We start from the raw sequence: 16,108 nt of genomic DNA on the forward strand, positions 1-16,108 counted from the left end.
CGAAATTTTTTTTCAGCAAATAAAATTATTTTTTTAATTTTTCTATATATATTTTTTGTTTTTTATTTTATTTTTTAATAGAATACAAAGCGCGCGTTTTGCGCGCGCTATTTATTTTCGAGTATTATGTGTTTTTAGTAACATGTATATATTATATTCGCACGTGAGTACAGGAGGAAATTTAGATCTATCATTCAAGATTGTGAATAGGAGGCTGAAGATTTAAAAGTACCGGAAGTACCGAATTAATTACGTGTTTTAACATATTACTTTATTGTTCTATTTAAATATTGTGTATTGTTAGAGGTTTTACGAAATGAGTTTTATTTGAAAATAAAAACGTTTCCTTTGTGTTTCAATAAAAACATTTTATTATGTTTCGTATTTCTATTTATTTTATTTCAAATATCATGGTCGTAAGCGTAGATCGCATGACATTATCGTTCTATGTATGTCGAATTAATTAAGGTATCCGCGATATCGAAAGCGAATAATTGTGAGTCCATTCAGTAATCGTGATAGCGAACCCAATACCAACAAAACCAAAAGGAGAATTGAAAAATGGAATGGAGAATTTTTTGTTCCCTTGTACCTTTCTTCGGAATCTTTTCGAATTTCTCTCCAATTTGAGATATTCGATGTAGATCCGAATCTTGTACGTTATATAATAATTGCCAATTTTATCATCGAAAAAATTGCGCAGTGATTACCTCGTTATCATCGATTACTGCAATCAACCCTGCAAAATTCCCATGCGTCCCTTAATCCTAGCAACACAGACTAGAATCTAAGAAATGCAAATAAAACTTCAAACGGTTGATTAAAAAAAGATCCGATCTCCTTTTGATAAGTTTAGCCATGTTAATTTTTTCATTAATTAATGATATCATCGTTTTATTCGGAACTTTCCGAGAAAAAGAAAACATCCAAAAATATTTTGATAGCAGTTATAAAATATATAGCCAAATTTGTCAAATCCGAACCTTCAAAGAAGTACTTTATTTCTAAATCTGTCCTGCTAGGTTTAATTAAATTTTTATGTAATCTCTACATCGAGTTGTTTTCGTATAATTGCATGTATAATGATACAGTTGCATCGTTCCAAAGTACAGTAATATATACACTTGCGGCGAACGCAACTGAACAACTTTTGATCAATAAAAGCGAAAAACAACATATATGATGACGCAAAATAATAATAAATTACACTAGACAAATTATCAAAATCTACAGCTACTGAAGGGGGATAATTCCTTGCCGGATCCTCACAATATCGTCTTGATGGCGCATAGCCCCAGGCCCATTTACAAACTCTTTCAGTGTATCTCTCTGTTGTAAAATTCCAAGAGCAGCATTTCTTACTCCCATCCGTGGACCATCAATGATGGCTCCATTCTCCCCAGCGACAATGTCACGCCATTCTCCCTCTACCAGTTCGCCAGTTGGCAATTCCTGGTCCACAAAAGAAGGAGGGCAATATTGTAGGTTGAGTTTCCTGTCGCCTGTCTTGCGGATGAAATTGTGGAGGCAAACAGCACATTCAATTATGCTTTCTACATTGTCTTCTGTAGCAATAATGGAGTGACGGAAAATCCTCCAACGAGCCGCTAAAATGCCAAAAGCATTTTCAATTACTCTCCTTGCTCTGCTCAACCTGAAGTTATACACAGACTTGTCATGGGGTATGTTGCGCTCGCCATAGGGTTTCATCAGGAAAGGTTTCAAAGGGAAAGCTGTATCTCCTACAAGGAAGTAGGACATGTCAACATCAGTTCCTGGTAAGTGACTTGAATTCGGCAAGTTAAGAGATCCATCATTCAATCGCCGACCCATTTCAGACGATTGAAAAACTCCGCCATCACTTTGTGAGCCTTCTGCTCCTACATCCAGCATGATGAAATTGTAGTGTGCATCACAAACTGCCAATAGAACCATGCTAAATGTCTTCTTGTAATTAAAATAAACACTTTGGGAAGCTTGTGGGGCCTGTACTTGAACGTGCTTCCCATCGATGGCCCCCACACAATGAGGAAACTGCCATTCTTCCCAAAATCCGGCACTCACCTCACGCCACTCCGCTTCATTTGCTGGGGGGTTTACAAATACACTCTTTAATACACTTACAAGTGCTCGAGTTGTTTCGGCCAGGATCTGAGAGACTGTGCTCTGGCCACATCGATATGAAAAGCTCAGAGAATACTGACTGTCTCCTGCTGCCAAGAATCTGCAAAGCAAATTTACAAATTGAATCGTCTCCTGAGAAATTGATAAGATAAGCGAACATTGATGATCTTACCTCAATGTCATAGCAAGCCTCTGAGTGGGTGAAAGAGCAGTGTACATTTCTCGCTTCTTTATCAGTGGACCAACCAAGCTCAGGAGATACTCGAATCTAAGAAAGCGAACATATAATTTGTAAAAATAAACTCTCTGCCAGAAAAATATTTATCTTTTGCGCTTCTTTATCAGTAGACCAAGCAAGATCAAGAGGTACCAGAATGTAGGAAAGCAGACATTAATTTGTAAAAATGATTATATTTTGTACTAGGCAATCATTAAATCTTACCTTTCGACATTCATCCTTGTGTAAATAAAAAAAAAGAGTGGATCACGGAAACGGAGTTCTTCAAGTAAATTATGTCCATCACCAAACTGGGTTCTTCTCCGAAAAATCTCTCTCACACCAACGGTTCGTACTCGTTTCTTCTTCCGCAGTTGAAGATACAAATATCCGGCCAAAATTAAGTTAAGAAACTGATAATGCCTCATAGCAGAATTCATTTGGAATTACCAAGCAAGAACGGTAGTTACCAACGAGAATGACAACAAATAACCTTCTATTCACGCTACGCTGTCAAATCATTTTTCAATGCACGCTGCTTCACGTTACGGCGATAAGTTCGTTACGTCCCGTCGCGTTCCGTCGCGTCCCGTTACGTAAAGTTCATCGTAATCCCGGCATAACGAGTGGAACGACTGGGACGTAAAGTTAATCTGTCAGAAATAGACAAATTTGACGTGATTGTTTTAATATAAATTATAACACATTAAGCATGAGATATATTAATATACATAATATAAATATATATATACATAATATAAATTTGAATATTTTTGAAATATTTACCTTCCTCCCTCCCTTCCTCCCTCTCTCTCTCTCTCTCTCTCTTTCTTTTTACTTTCTCTTAAGCAGATTTTTCTCGTCTTCTTCCTCTCTTATTCGTCTTCTTTAACTTTATATTAATGATACCCTCATCACGAAAAATAACAGAATTCATATTAATTAATGCTATCACCGCGTTTTCATTATCGACGTCAAAATTTATATACGTACCTTTCTATACGGGCGTAATCTTCTAATCCGACATTCGGTCAAACTGTCAAAAGCACGGTCGGTATTCACGACCGTGGTCATCAAAAGTAAACCTCGCGCGATGACATGCGAAGCAAGTCGTGCACACAAGCGAGATAATCAGTCAGCATCCCGAAAAAGAGGCTTCAAGACTTCGATACATTCGAGTTCGAGATTTCATGCCTTCTTTAGAAGAGGATTTTATTTTTCTTTTTATCATTCGTGCTCATTCTGGTTTTCCGCTTCTTCCTTTACAACATCTGCTGAGAGGGCGTTAGATTTTCAAGGCGTCAGATTTTCAAGCTATGCGACTCGTACGACTGGCAGATCTTTAATAATATTCACTCAATGCTTGAGTGAGCGAATGAATGAATCGTCGTCACGCATATCAATTATGTTTGGAATTTTTGGGAATTGAGTGCTGGTCTTTCTGAAGAAGATATCTATTATGTATTGTTAAAAAATCTGTTTATTTATTATAATAAACTGAAGAAATGGTAATCTCTCTTAGGAATATTACTCATGAATTACAGAAATGGGTTTGATTCATCGTAGGAAAATTGAATAGGATGTAAATGAACAACTCGGAACGAGAATGTTGACGTACACACGATGCACGTGTAAAAGACGAGATATACTAAATGCTTGCAAAAACGAGTTAACTTATAAATACGAGTTAACTTTTATAAATTCATGAAAAAAGAAAAAGAAAGGCTGTTTCATCTCTGCTCCGAAGGAAGAATTATGTCATTCGCAAAAATTAAATTCGGAGCATTTTTATAAATATTGTGTATTTTCATGTGTAACGAAACTTGAAGTTATCTGATATGATAGACATAGACATAGACATGTTTTACATCATACCTCCAAATGGTGAGATACCACTTTATGTTTTGGAAGATTGTATTTTGACCAGATTAGATTATTTAAGGCTTCTGAGTGAAGGATCTGCTAATGGATTTGATGGGAAATTTGAATATTTATTAGAAAATTCTGCTTACGATAAAATTGGACACTTTGTATTACGGTAAGCACATGTTACAATTTTGTATATCAATCTTTAATATTAAATACAATATGACTTGAATATTTAAATGATGATAAGTAATATTAGTAAGAGTAATAGTAATATACAATGAAGAAAAATTCGTGTGTCCTAAATAATAGAATTGAACAACTGTCAGAATTGTAAAAATATTGTATATTTCTAATTAATTAACGATTGTCACTTTTTGTTTTAGATTATTAGCTTCCACGTCGTCAGATTTATGTACATATTGGATAGCCAAAGAATCATTGTTATTTAAGCATAGATTAGATAATATATCGCCTAGACAATTACATAAATTATTGAAGCAAATTATATGGAAGCTGCAAGTGTTTAAAGACAAGAAAAATGCAATTGACACAACTTTGATTGAGTTATGCAAATTTTATTCGCAACCCTTAGTTTTCAAACATCTTGTGTCAAACTGTCACGATTGCAATGACTTTCAATACAAAGGTATGTACGAGTACAGAGTATCACTTGCATACAGGAGATTTTCAAATAAGCTAACTAATATTTCTTATTTCACATTTCAGTGAGATTCAAAATAGTACCGGACTTGGTGAAAGAGAGAGAACTAGTCCTTAATAATGGAAATATTATCACGTACTGTTCAAATTGGAAAAAAGTGCTTCAATCATTATTTAGTAATTATGTAACTAGTGAAATGAGTATCATGAAGAGACAGGCGCAATACACCGTAAAATATGACCTTAGATTCCACATTTTGAATAAGAAAATTCAATCTTATCTCTTCGAAGAGGGCATTGCTCATGGAAAAGTAACTGTTAATAACATAGAGACGGAAGCACAGAAATTCCCATTGTGCATGCAACATTTGCATTCTCTACTAAAAAGTAGACATCGACTCAGTCACTACGCGCGCTTATACTACAGCCTTTTTCTGAAAGAAATAGGAATGACGTTGGAAGATTCAATTGTATTTTGGAGGCAGGAATATTCCAAGCCACACACTTGCACTTCAGTATGCTCGCATAATTGGCAATCCAACGAAAAGAAATTCATATACAGTATCAGACATATGTACGGTTTGGAGGGATCACGGAGAAATTATAAGACACCTGACTGCAATCTGATTTGCGTAAGTATAAAAATTTTCACACACGCATAAGAAATTCTTTTATAATTTTATACAAACTTCACCATTAGAGCTATTTTTCTCAAACATCGAAACTGTTGTAGACTGGTATTAGTGGAGCAACGTACGAGGGTGGTTGTCCTTTCAAGGATTTTGATATGGGTGCACTCAGAAATCTTTTACGAGCTTCATTAACTGAAGGCGAAATTGAGAAATTTGTAAATAATATATCTATTAAAGATCCAGAAGTTCTCTGCACTGCATTTCTGAAACTTGTACGCAAAGACGACGTTAACGATGTCACTATCAAAAGTCCGGTACAATACTACCAAAGAATGGCTGATTAATATAGATTTTAATTTTCCTATATTGAAAAATTTATATAACAATTTATACTGTCTATCCTTGTCAGTATTTATTATTGTTTAATCCATGTTGTTGAAGAACATCCTATCAATAAATATTTTGTATATGTTACGAAACAGAGTTATAAATTAACATAGACAAATTATACTAATATTTATACGGTTATTGCTTGCTGAATGATCGCAAAGCATCTTCTACAACACGACGATTCACACCGTCTCCAACTAACACACCATATACCCCAAGTTTACCAACTTCCATGATATTTCTGGCCTCATCGTCAAAAAATAACATATCTTTATAATCAATATGAGAATTTTTATGAATGCTGAAAACAATTCAGTTAAGTTATAGCTTTAAGCTTTAAGCTATTGTGTACAACACGATTCTTTATGCGTTTTATACGAGACTTACTCAGAAAAATGTGTGATTTTGCTACCAGGAAATATTTCAACGTACTTAAAGTACCTCTTCCAGCCAAATAGATCTAATAATTGTTTAGCTCCCTTTATTTCTGATGTACGTGACGCCACGCCGAGTTCATATCCTTCTCCTGATAATTGTTTCAATACATCAGGTACATCAGAGTAGTGACGTACGGTACGACCATGTGCGTCTACTACTTTATTTTGTGCACTGAAATTTTCTTTATATAAGTCTGATAAAAATTCTTAAAATACATTATTTTATTAGTTTTTTTTTATTATTTTATTATTTTTTTAATGCACGCACCCTTTTCTAAACGGCGGATCTACATGAGTATCAACCCAAAACGGCCACAAGGTGTAATCTGAAATTCAATTGCTCTTTCCATTTTTCCAGAAATCACACTGAATAATTTTTATTGTAACAGAAAGAAAAGAATATTTTTGGGGATTTGTTAAGGTTATTCTACATAGAAGTTGTAGTCGTGAGTTGTAAGAAATTGACCAATCACAGATTGAATATTCTCCTCAACTTCAAATGTGATTGGTCAATTTCTTACAACTCACGACTACGACTTCTATGTAGAATAACCTTTACACATCTAAATTGTTAATGCAACATTTACGATTTTGCCTGTACCAGAGAGAAGTTTCTCTCTGCCTGTACCTAAGTCAAAGACGATAATTTTCGGTTTTCTCTCCATTTGCTCCTTGATTAAATTACAGAGTGACGGCCATGACGGCCAGAATTAATCAATAACGAAATGCTATAGACAGATAGCCAAAGGTCCGGGTTGAGACGAGAGACGAGACCAGCATTTCTCACTGGTTTCAGCGCCATACCGTGTAGCGGCCAATGCAGTAACTACGTTCTTGATAAAACAGGTCATTTTCGGACGAAGTCGCTGTAACTCTTATAACTACAGTTTCGTTATCATCGTTATATTATCGCTGTGCAGATATAATATATATATGATAAAAAAGCTGCGCAACGACAATATAATAATAACGAATTGTTGTTAATAGTTATAGAATCAGAGCACTGATCTCTAAGCCAAGAACTTCGCGTGACGTGTTAGACAAGTTATATTGCAATCAAAATTAAGTATGTTAATTAATTGTTAGGACTTTCAGCTCTTAAAAGAAATTTGTTATGTCAAATGTAGTTAAAAAGATATTGTTGATTAACATAGAATCTATTGCATTAAAGTTGCGACTTACATAGACTATAATTAATTAAGAAACTATGAAATTTTTTGTTATTCAAAGAGTATAGCCGGGTTTGTATGGGAAATCTGCCCCCGCGGCTTTTTCGATTTGCACTTGGGGGACCGATTTGACATTAAATAAAAATAATTCAGCTAAACTTTTAGCTCTTTATCTCAAACGATTTTCGATTAAAAAAAAAACCACTTTTTTCGATTTTTTTTTCAATAGTAAAATTCAAAATTAATAAATAGTGATTTTTTTTCTAATTTTTAGGAGTAAAAGAGATAAAAAAACACTTTCATTATAAATCTCAGGTGGAAAGCCGATTTTTAAGAACAGAAATAAAACTATAATCATTTTTTTACCGTGTTATTTAAAAGTGTCCAGTAATACTATGATTGCACATTGCAAATTGTAATCTCCTTTTAGTCGCTATTATGTTTCCTTTTATATTAATCTATATTCTCATATTATTTTATAACTTTTTGAAAAATACTCATGAATATATATATTCTTCATTATAAGAACGTTTACTTGAATAAACATGTATTGAGCAGTGTAGTATTTGTAACAAATATAATATAATATAATATATATATACATATACATATACATATATATATATATATATATATATATATATATATATATATATATATATATATATATATATATATATATATATATATATATATATATATATATATATATATATATATATATATATATTCTTATGTTAAGGCTTTGGATTCCGTACAATACATTGTTTTACATCGTTTTTTTTTTATTTTGACATTTAAAACATAAAACTCAAAGTTTAAATTCAGAAAATTCAGAGAAATTCAGAGAATTAACATAAAATAAAACTACTTATATTTATATTCTTCTTTCTCATCGCTAAGTCGACACATTTGAATCACTTTCTTTTTTTCTTATATTATTGAATATTTCAATCCATGCTTTCTTCTAGATAAACATTTCGTAAATTCTAATTATGGTTTGCAGAAAGTCTCTTTCTATAAATTTGATTGCTTGTAACTTTTAATAAGATCATAAGTTTTTGAAACTTGACGGTCGACTCACAGTTTATCCATATTTCTAAAAAAAAATTTCTAAAAAAATTTTCTAAAATCAATAAATATTTTTTATTCGACCTAACTGGCTGTCTTTATAATCATCACGATAATATGACCACTGGTTTTGATAAATTAATCGTCTGGCTAAGGCAATATTTTTTTCAAAAATGCTTTACAGTGATTTAAATAGAATGTTTATACATATATATTAGTTACATTGATTAAGAAAGACCAAAATACATAGTCGAAACGTCTGGACGATTATATAATTGACCAAAACTAATAGTCGTACTGTCGTACGATTATAAACATAGCCAGTTAGGTTGAATAAAAAGTATTTAGTTAATTATTTACTGGCGAAGTAAACGTTAAGCTTTAAAGTTCTCAACGATGTAAATGTAATTTTCATACAATTTTGATATACATTAAATTGTATATTAACTCTCTTTGAGAAATAAAATTAACTTTATATATTTGGAAAGGTATATCTTGCAAATTAATTTATAATTATTATCTTACGTCAAAATTTTACATTAAATTGCATTTACTCCCTTCAGGATAATGAACAACTACATCACTTCAAAGTTGTATCCGTGAAAGGTGAAAGGGAATCATTGGTGAGAAACAATATCTTTATATATAAAACAAAGTCGGGTTAGTTACACCATTTATAACTCAAGAACGGCTGGCCCGAATTTTTACCACAAGTATATGAAATAAGGGTAAAATTTTCCGGAATAGCAGAATAACTAATAAAATATCGAAAAAATTCACGTAAAAAAAAAATTAATCTAGAAAGATATCCAAATACATAGAAAAAATACATAGAAGGAGGGAGAGAGAGAGAGAGGGAGAGAGGGAGGGGGAAAGAGAGAGAGAAAGAGAGGGGGATAAAGAGAGAAAGGGAGAGAGAGGAGAGGAAGAGAGGGAGGGAGAGAGAGAAAGAGAGGGGAGAGAGAGAAAGAGGGAGAGAGGGAGAAAGGGGGAAAGAGAGAAAGAGTGAGGGGGGAGGGGGAGAGAGGGGGAAAGGGGGGAGGGGAGAGGGGGGAGAGAGAGGAAGAGAAAAAGAGAGAGGGAGAGAGAGGGACTATTTGCGTGTCTTATGACTACATTCATTACTGTTAGGCTGTACGAAGTTCGCCGGGGCAGCTAGTAACCATTAATATATTTCAATGAGTATCAAACACTGTCAATTTTTTTATGAAGAGTTTAAAATATTACAAGCTTAATATTAAATGTTTATATAAAAAAAATATTAATAAATATTATTAAACAATAAATGTGAAACAATAAATGTGAAATAACAATGTGAAATAACATGTAAATACATTTTCATAAGAAATTGTAATCTTATATTTATAACTCATGTTACATTTTTTTTTTCAAAGTCAGTGCATGACTTTGCACTTCTAACATTAATTGTATAACATAGTGCGTAGTTCCGCCAAATACAAAATATTAATTAATATTAAACAATTACATAATAAATTACATACAATTTTTTGTTTCTTGAAATATTCAATTTGATGATTAATTTGTTACTTCGAGCATACATATGTAATTAATTTTTTTTGTGTATAATTTCTGTTATTTATTGTAATAATTTTAAGTTGAATATAAATAAATAAACCTAGCTTTGATAGATATTCGCTGCCTCGTTGCATAAATAAATTATCTTTAATTCTTTCCATATAAATCTTTCCATATAAATTAAATATTAATACTATATGAAAAAGCGCAGGGATAGAAAAATAGATATAATCAATCAATTAAAATCCCGTGACCAAGAAAAAGTATAATAAGTAGAAAAACGTTGAATATAATATACTGAACGTAAAAATATCTGCTTTCAAAATGTCGAGAAAATTAAAGAGAAATGTAACCTATAATACAATAAAGCTACAAGTAAAAATTAACAAATTTAAAACATTGAATATGTGAAAGGAACTATTTCATACTTTCTCAGAAGCTCGGGAACTAGGAAGTTGAAGGGCTCTATGCTATTGTAGTGTCGGACCTTCTTAGTAAAGTCTTCGTAATTTTGCGTAGGCGGTGTCGACACGACGACCATCAGTGAACGTGCTCTCTTCAGAAAATCCTTCGGCTCGAGACAATTCTTCAGATGATCGAAATGCTCCGGTTCTGTACCAATAATAATAACAAATTACTGTTATGAAATCAAAATAGACATTAGTTGTTACGTAAAATTTTTGAATAACAAATCTTTAAGATTACTGCAAAAAATGGATCCAGTTTTAAATACTAAAAGATTAGTATTTAAATTAGTTTCGTAATATTATGCTTATACGTTATAAATAGTGCAAGATTGCGCAATCAGCTTATCGGCGCTACTGTTCACGACATAAACGTAACGCTTGATAAGATTCGCTAGATTCACTCACTCCACAAGTACTTCTGTGCTTCACGTTGGGAATACGTCATCACGTTCACGTGTATTACCATGTACTCCCCGTTATCTAGGAGCCTTTGACCTTGCATTGAATTCATCATATCTATCAGTGACATTGGCGTGCCCAGGAAGATGTAAACTGAAATAATAAACGTAAATATGTCATGAATGGAACAAAAAATTACGGTAATTGTTATGTAACTGTTATTTAAACAAAGTAGTTATTATAAAGACTGCTATACACACAGACAAAATCTGTAGTCTTTTCTTCAGTATATTTTTCTTTGTGTATATAAAAACACACACAAGTTAAAAATAACTCTTGTCCAGATTCTTTACTTCGTTTTAATCAATTAATATACATATATCCCAGTAAACACAATGTCTCTTAAAGACGTTATACGTCTCGATTTTGGACATGGCTGTCTGGGATGCGTGTTGTCTGGGATACGCTATAGACACTACAAGAGTAGTTTTTAACTTGGAATCGATGAAATCGGATCCCAAGAGACGATCGCCGAATCGTCAGAGCCGGAATTAAGATATTTAAATTTAATCGCGGTTTTTCGATCCACCGCGGTAAAAAAGCTTCGGCGATCGCCCTTCGCAAATCGGCGCAAAAGTAAAGAAATGTGGACTGACTGCGATCGTGAATTTGTTCCATCCGTAGTGTAGCAGCAGGGTGATCACCGACTTAGTTACTTGCATGTCCGGCGGCTCAGTCCTCACGAAGGTCTTCACCTTCGAGGGCTTGTAGTCTGAGCATTTCTGCAACCAAAGCAAGATTGTCGTGTTAATTTCCTTTTTTCCCCCTCTCCTTCGCTGTTACAATTCCGTCTTGGGAGTCTTATTTTTAATTGACTTATTGAGCCTTTCTCGAACGGCTTGGAAGTATAAATCAGTTCAAATTTATCGGATCACGAACCGGGATTTATTTAGCACTCGCCGACCCTGTGACGCGTATAATCGAATTCGCCACGTTCGCAACCATCACGTCCGATCCTGCACATATCTACTTAGCATGTAGTTTGAAATCCATATGCGATACACAGGGTTTACCAAAAGTATGGAAATTAGGAAATATTTTGTAATAATTAAAATATTGAAAAAGGCTGAAATATATATATATATATATATATATATATATACCTATTTCAGTATTTAAAAAAAGCTACCTTTTGAGACGGACGCCAATCATCTCCCCGCCCAGGTGCGCGGGGGTGAGAGGAGTGTAAAAAATTTTAAATGATACTAGGGGTCAAGTGGGGGTTTATTTGAGAGGTCTTTTTGAAGACAAACGAAACCCTATCAGTTTTAAATCGCTACGACACCCCTATATCCAAAATGACGGCCATTTCGAAAAAAACCGACGCGCTGCTACCTTAATATATTAAGTTAGCAAGACCACAACACATATAAAGAGAGGGGGGGAGAGAGGGAGAACTAAACCTATGTTAAATATATATTGGGATCTTATTGCAAGATTCGAATCTATTTGCATTAATTTCATTATAGATGTATCATAGATCTAAAGTAACGTCTCAGACAGCACCATGTTTAACGACATCTTATATCCCGATTTTGGACATGCTGTCTGGGGTTGCAACCAGCGGTTTTCGATATAAGTATGAAATTTGAAAATTGAGAGAATATTCATGAGTTTTTGAGAATTTCTCCTACGGTAATTTTTTTTCTACATTGTTATCTTTAAGGTACATTCTATAACGAGTACATTCTGACGACTACGCCACGCGAATAGACAGAGCAATTTTTGCGGGCGTAAAGGCTGAAACACAATACGAAGGTACAGGCAATAGGAATAGCAACAAAAATACATATTTTTAACCAATCGGAAGCCGTATAATATCAATGCATTCTGTTCCTATTCCCTGTTCCTTTGTATTGTGTTCCCGGTTTTAGGGAGAAAAACACTATGGCTCTGGGGATCGACTGTGTATCTCTTTTAAACATTCTCAGGCTGAAGTCACATGAAATGTATTTTAAATTATGTCACACGTGCATGGAAAGTGGCCCAATACGCACGCGACGCGCGCGTGATAGGCCACTTTCCACGCACTTGCAACATAAAATAGGGTAAGGTAAATGCACCTATTTGCGTCCGTGCACCTATTTGCGTCCGAATCTGATTAAAAAGTAATAAAATCAATTAATATCCACACTTATTGATTTATGAAGAATATTTATTCCATTCTATAGACAATATTCTATAATTGCGTCTATTTTAAAATGTGTTTCATTGAAATTAAAAAAATATAACACGGTTTCAATTTTCATAGTGCGCGCCGTAAATGACCATCTGTGTATACGCGTGCTCTGAGGGCAAATTCTTAGTAGATCGGACGGTGAAAGTGACTGTCATTTTTATCGTTGTTGCGGATCCTGAGAAATAATCACGAAGTAAGTCCAAGTGTTTTAAGCAATCCAGCTCCACAAGCTACTCAAAACGTGTGATTTCATCACACGAAAGGTCAGTAAATTATTAATTTCACACAATAGTAGCAAAGCAACGCAACAACATCCTAATGTATATGCGTGCGTCCGGTTGCTTCGAATATTCAAAGTAATTGAATCGTCAGTGTATTCATGCTAAAAATTGTCGTGAATGATGCGAAAAATATCACTTTTTCGATGTGCACTGTTTTTTTCTGCGGCACAACTTATAAAGTAACATAAGTTTTATCAGAATAATTCAAGTCCACCATAACCTCTGAAGAGCAGACGCAAATGGGGGCCCTACACATTCTGTTTCTATTTGCGACCGAAAACATTCAATACATATTCGTTTTATCCATGACCATGACGGACGCAAAATAGTGCAGTCAAATCGTTTGCGTCCTGACGCAAAGGGGGCAACGCAATGGACGCAAATACGTTCGAAAACTAATCAGGCGGACGCAACGATGTACAATAATACCTTCGCATAATTTTAGAATTTTCCGGTGCAATATGTAGCAATTTGTCAAAACAAAAGCTTTTTTCCATAAAGAAATATATATTTTTCAATCAGTAATGATTTTTAATCAAATTGGAATAGATTATACTCGTATATTGGTCTTCTATTCTGCTATAACCCTTACATGGACGCAAATAGGTGCATTTACCTTATGCAACACACACTTGTTGCACAAATAACTATTCCGCGTAACGCGTAACCAATTAGAAGCGTTTCGCATTTTTGGTTACGCATATTCGCGCTTCTGATTGATTACGCGGAAAATATCAGTCCATGCGTGACCGCACCCTCACTTTTCACACTTCCATCTCACGCGAAGGAATACGCGCGATTGGCTATGATCCCAGTGAAAATTTAACATCTCTATGCTCACGGATGCATTACTCGCGAGACATGAATTATGAGTATTCTAGACAGTTATATGCATATGAGTTTCTTTTCTAGCATTTTTAATGACGAGATTTTCTTTTCAGACGGGACCGTTGTGTCTTCTATTGTGTCTGTATAACATTAGTAAATTAATGTTGCATCATTTTTTTTGAATTATATATTTTTGTATTATTATTATATTTTGTATTATTATTATTCGATTTTGGCATTGGCCATATCAAACCCGGCCTGTGAGGAATCAGGGAGGGGTTGCGCGGGAAGAGATTCAAGAGATGCGTGGGAGGATTTCGTGGGAGGAGATGCACTGGAGAATATGTTTGTAAGGACTGTAAAGAAATGCGCGGGAGAAGATGCGCGGGGGAGATGTGCGAAAGAAGATGCGCGAGTTTCCCTTTTTTCTTTAAAACTGAACGAGCGCACGCGTTAGGATAATGGAACGCTTGCGTATGCCTACTCTGGGCGGGCTGGGGTTCTCCATCGGCGCAAGAAAATGAACTTAGCCATAAAAGGAGAAAGGAAGAAGGAGAAGAAAAAAAGAGGAAACGGACCGCCACAAAAGAAAAGAAAAAGAAAGAGGAATGGAACGGGAGGACACACCGAACAGAAGAATAGAAAGGGAGAGAAAGAAAGAGAAAGAGACCCAGACAGCACCATGTCCAAAATCGGGACATACGCTTAAAAAACATCATTTAGATATCTTTTAGACGTCTTACGAAATGATCCGGCTAAAAAATGTCTAAAGATGTCTTAAAGACGTCTCGTCTCGTATATGGGGATGTCTCGTGTCTGGGGATGGAGATGCACCAGGAGTAACACGGCAAAGTTGGTTGCGTTGAGTGCCATAGTGTGTGGTAGTGTGTGGCACGGTTAAATATAAACCCGAAGGCGAAGGATAACAGGAGGAAGAAGAAGAGAAGAAAGGGAAGAGGAAGAGGAGATGAAGGCGCAGGAGAAGAAGGAGGAGTGGAATGAACGAGATGAGTTTCTTCGCGCGCGCTTATATGCTCAGAGAAGAGGTGCATGTGGCCGGCTGAAATGTGACATGCGCTCCTCATTAACATATAAATTAAACGTGACAGTCGTGGGGATCAGACATCTTTTAGTCGTCTTACGAAATAATAGCTAATTGACGTCTAAAAGACTTCTTAAAGACACGATATTGACAGATATTAACAGAAATAAGTATATTTCACTAATACTTCATATTTTAATATTTTACTAATTTTTTACTCTGTATAGCACAAGTCTCCCACCGTTTTCGCCTAACTCTTTTTCTTTGACATTCCCGTTTTTTCTCTCTCCCGTCTAATAGAATCGGCATCTTTGATAGACGAAACTGACTCGATACGCTCGAGTTGGTTAGCCTAGTTCGTGGGCGAGATACTAATTTTAAAACTATGATTTCAAAGCGTGGACTTTTCAACGTGCACTGGAATGTTTCATCATGGTAACATCTCAGGGCAATGGCTTGTATCCTTCCGCGCATTTCACATGCTAAACGTGACCGACCTGTAGACGATATAAGAAGCAAGATATGTAAAGATGAAATAAGAAGCAAACAACTGTCTGGGACACTCTAAAGTGACGAATCTTAACATTGGCACTAATACATTTTTTCCGTTTTAGGATTACGATCTTTTGTGTGCCTTCTCATTGTCAGTTTTTCATTGAAATTAAGATTTTTCGATTTTATTATCCAGATTTTTCTTCATTGATAATAATTTCGTGATTTCGCTTTCAAAAGGATAGTATTCCGAAA

At 34.6% G+C, this 16,108-nt stretch overlaps 4 protein-coding genes across 5 annotated transcripts; 1 reads left to right on the plus strand and 3 right to left on the minus strand.

Moving 5' to 3' along the window:
- Nucleotides 1–187: 187 nt before the first annotated feature.
- Nucleotides 188–3,258, minus strand: LOC139815966 (putative nuclease HARBI1). Its single transcript, XM_071783253.1, has 4 exons — nt 3,128–3,258; nt 2,567–2,994; nt 2,297–2,392; nt 188–2,224 (listed from the first exon to the last, which is right to left on the minus strand). Exons 2-4 carry the CDS (start codon nt 2,779–2,781, stop codon nt 1,234–1,236), a joined length of 1,302 nt encoding a protein of 433 aa, XP_071639354.1. The 5' UTR covers nt 2,782–2,994; nt 3,128–3,258; the 3' UTR covers nt 188–1,233.
- Nucleotides 3,259–3,701: 443 nt separating this feature from the next.
- LOC139815967 (uncharacterized) lies at nt 3,702–5,846 on the plus strand. The gene is made up of 4 exons (XM_071783254.1): nt 3,702–4,379; nt 4,594–4,856; nt 4,937–5,502; nt 5,604–5,846. The coding sequence occupies exons 1-4, from the start codon at nt 4,180–4,182 to the stop codon at nt 5,844–5,846; spliced, it is 1,272 nt and encodes a 423-aa protein (XP_071639355.1). The 5' UTR covers nt 3,702–4,179.
- Nucleotides 5,334–7,114, minus strand: LOC139815968 (magnesium-dependent phosphatase 1). 2 transcript variants are annotated; one of them, XM_071783256.1, is made up of 4 exons: nt 6,958–7,114; nt 6,598–6,655; nt 6,280–6,501; nt 5,334–6,193 (listed from the first exon to the last, which is right to left on the minus strand). In XM_071783256.1, the coding sequence occupies exons 1-4, from the start codon at nt 6,992–6,994 to the stop codon at nt 6,028–6,030; spliced, it is 483 nt and encodes a 160-aa protein (XP_071639357.1). In that variant the 5' UTR covers nt 6,995–7,114; the 3' UTR covers nt 5,334–6,027. The 2 variants fall into 2 exon arrangements, with proteins under 2 accessions (XP_071639357.1, XP_071639356.1); XM_071783255.1 differs by having other exon boundaries at nt 6,931–7,077.
- Nucleotides 7,115–9,906: 2,792 nt separating this feature from the next.
- LOC139816038 (receptor-type guanylate cyclase Gyc76C-like) lies at nt 9,907–12,027 on the minus strand. Its single transcript, XM_071783330.1, has 3 exons — nt 11,628–12,027; nt 10,978–11,124; nt 9,907–10,717 (listed from the first exon to the last, which is right to left on the minus strand). The coding sequence occupies exons 1-3, from the start codon at nt 11,647–11,649 to the stop codon at nt 10,497–10,499; spliced, it is 390 nt and encodes a 129-aa protein (XP_071639431.1). The 5' UTR covers nt 11,650–12,027; the 3' UTR covers nt 9,907–10,496.
- Between the last annotated feature and the right edge of the window lie 4,081 nt (nt 12,028–16,108).

Source organism: Temnothorax longispinosus, chromosome 7, assembly GCF_030848805.1.
Source record: "Temnothorax longispinosus isolate EJ_2023e chromosome 7, Tlon_JGU_v1, whole genome shotgun sequence".
Lineage (NCBI taxonomy): Eukaryota > Metazoa > Arthropoda > Insecta > Hymenoptera > Formicidae > Temnothorax > Temnothorax longispinosus.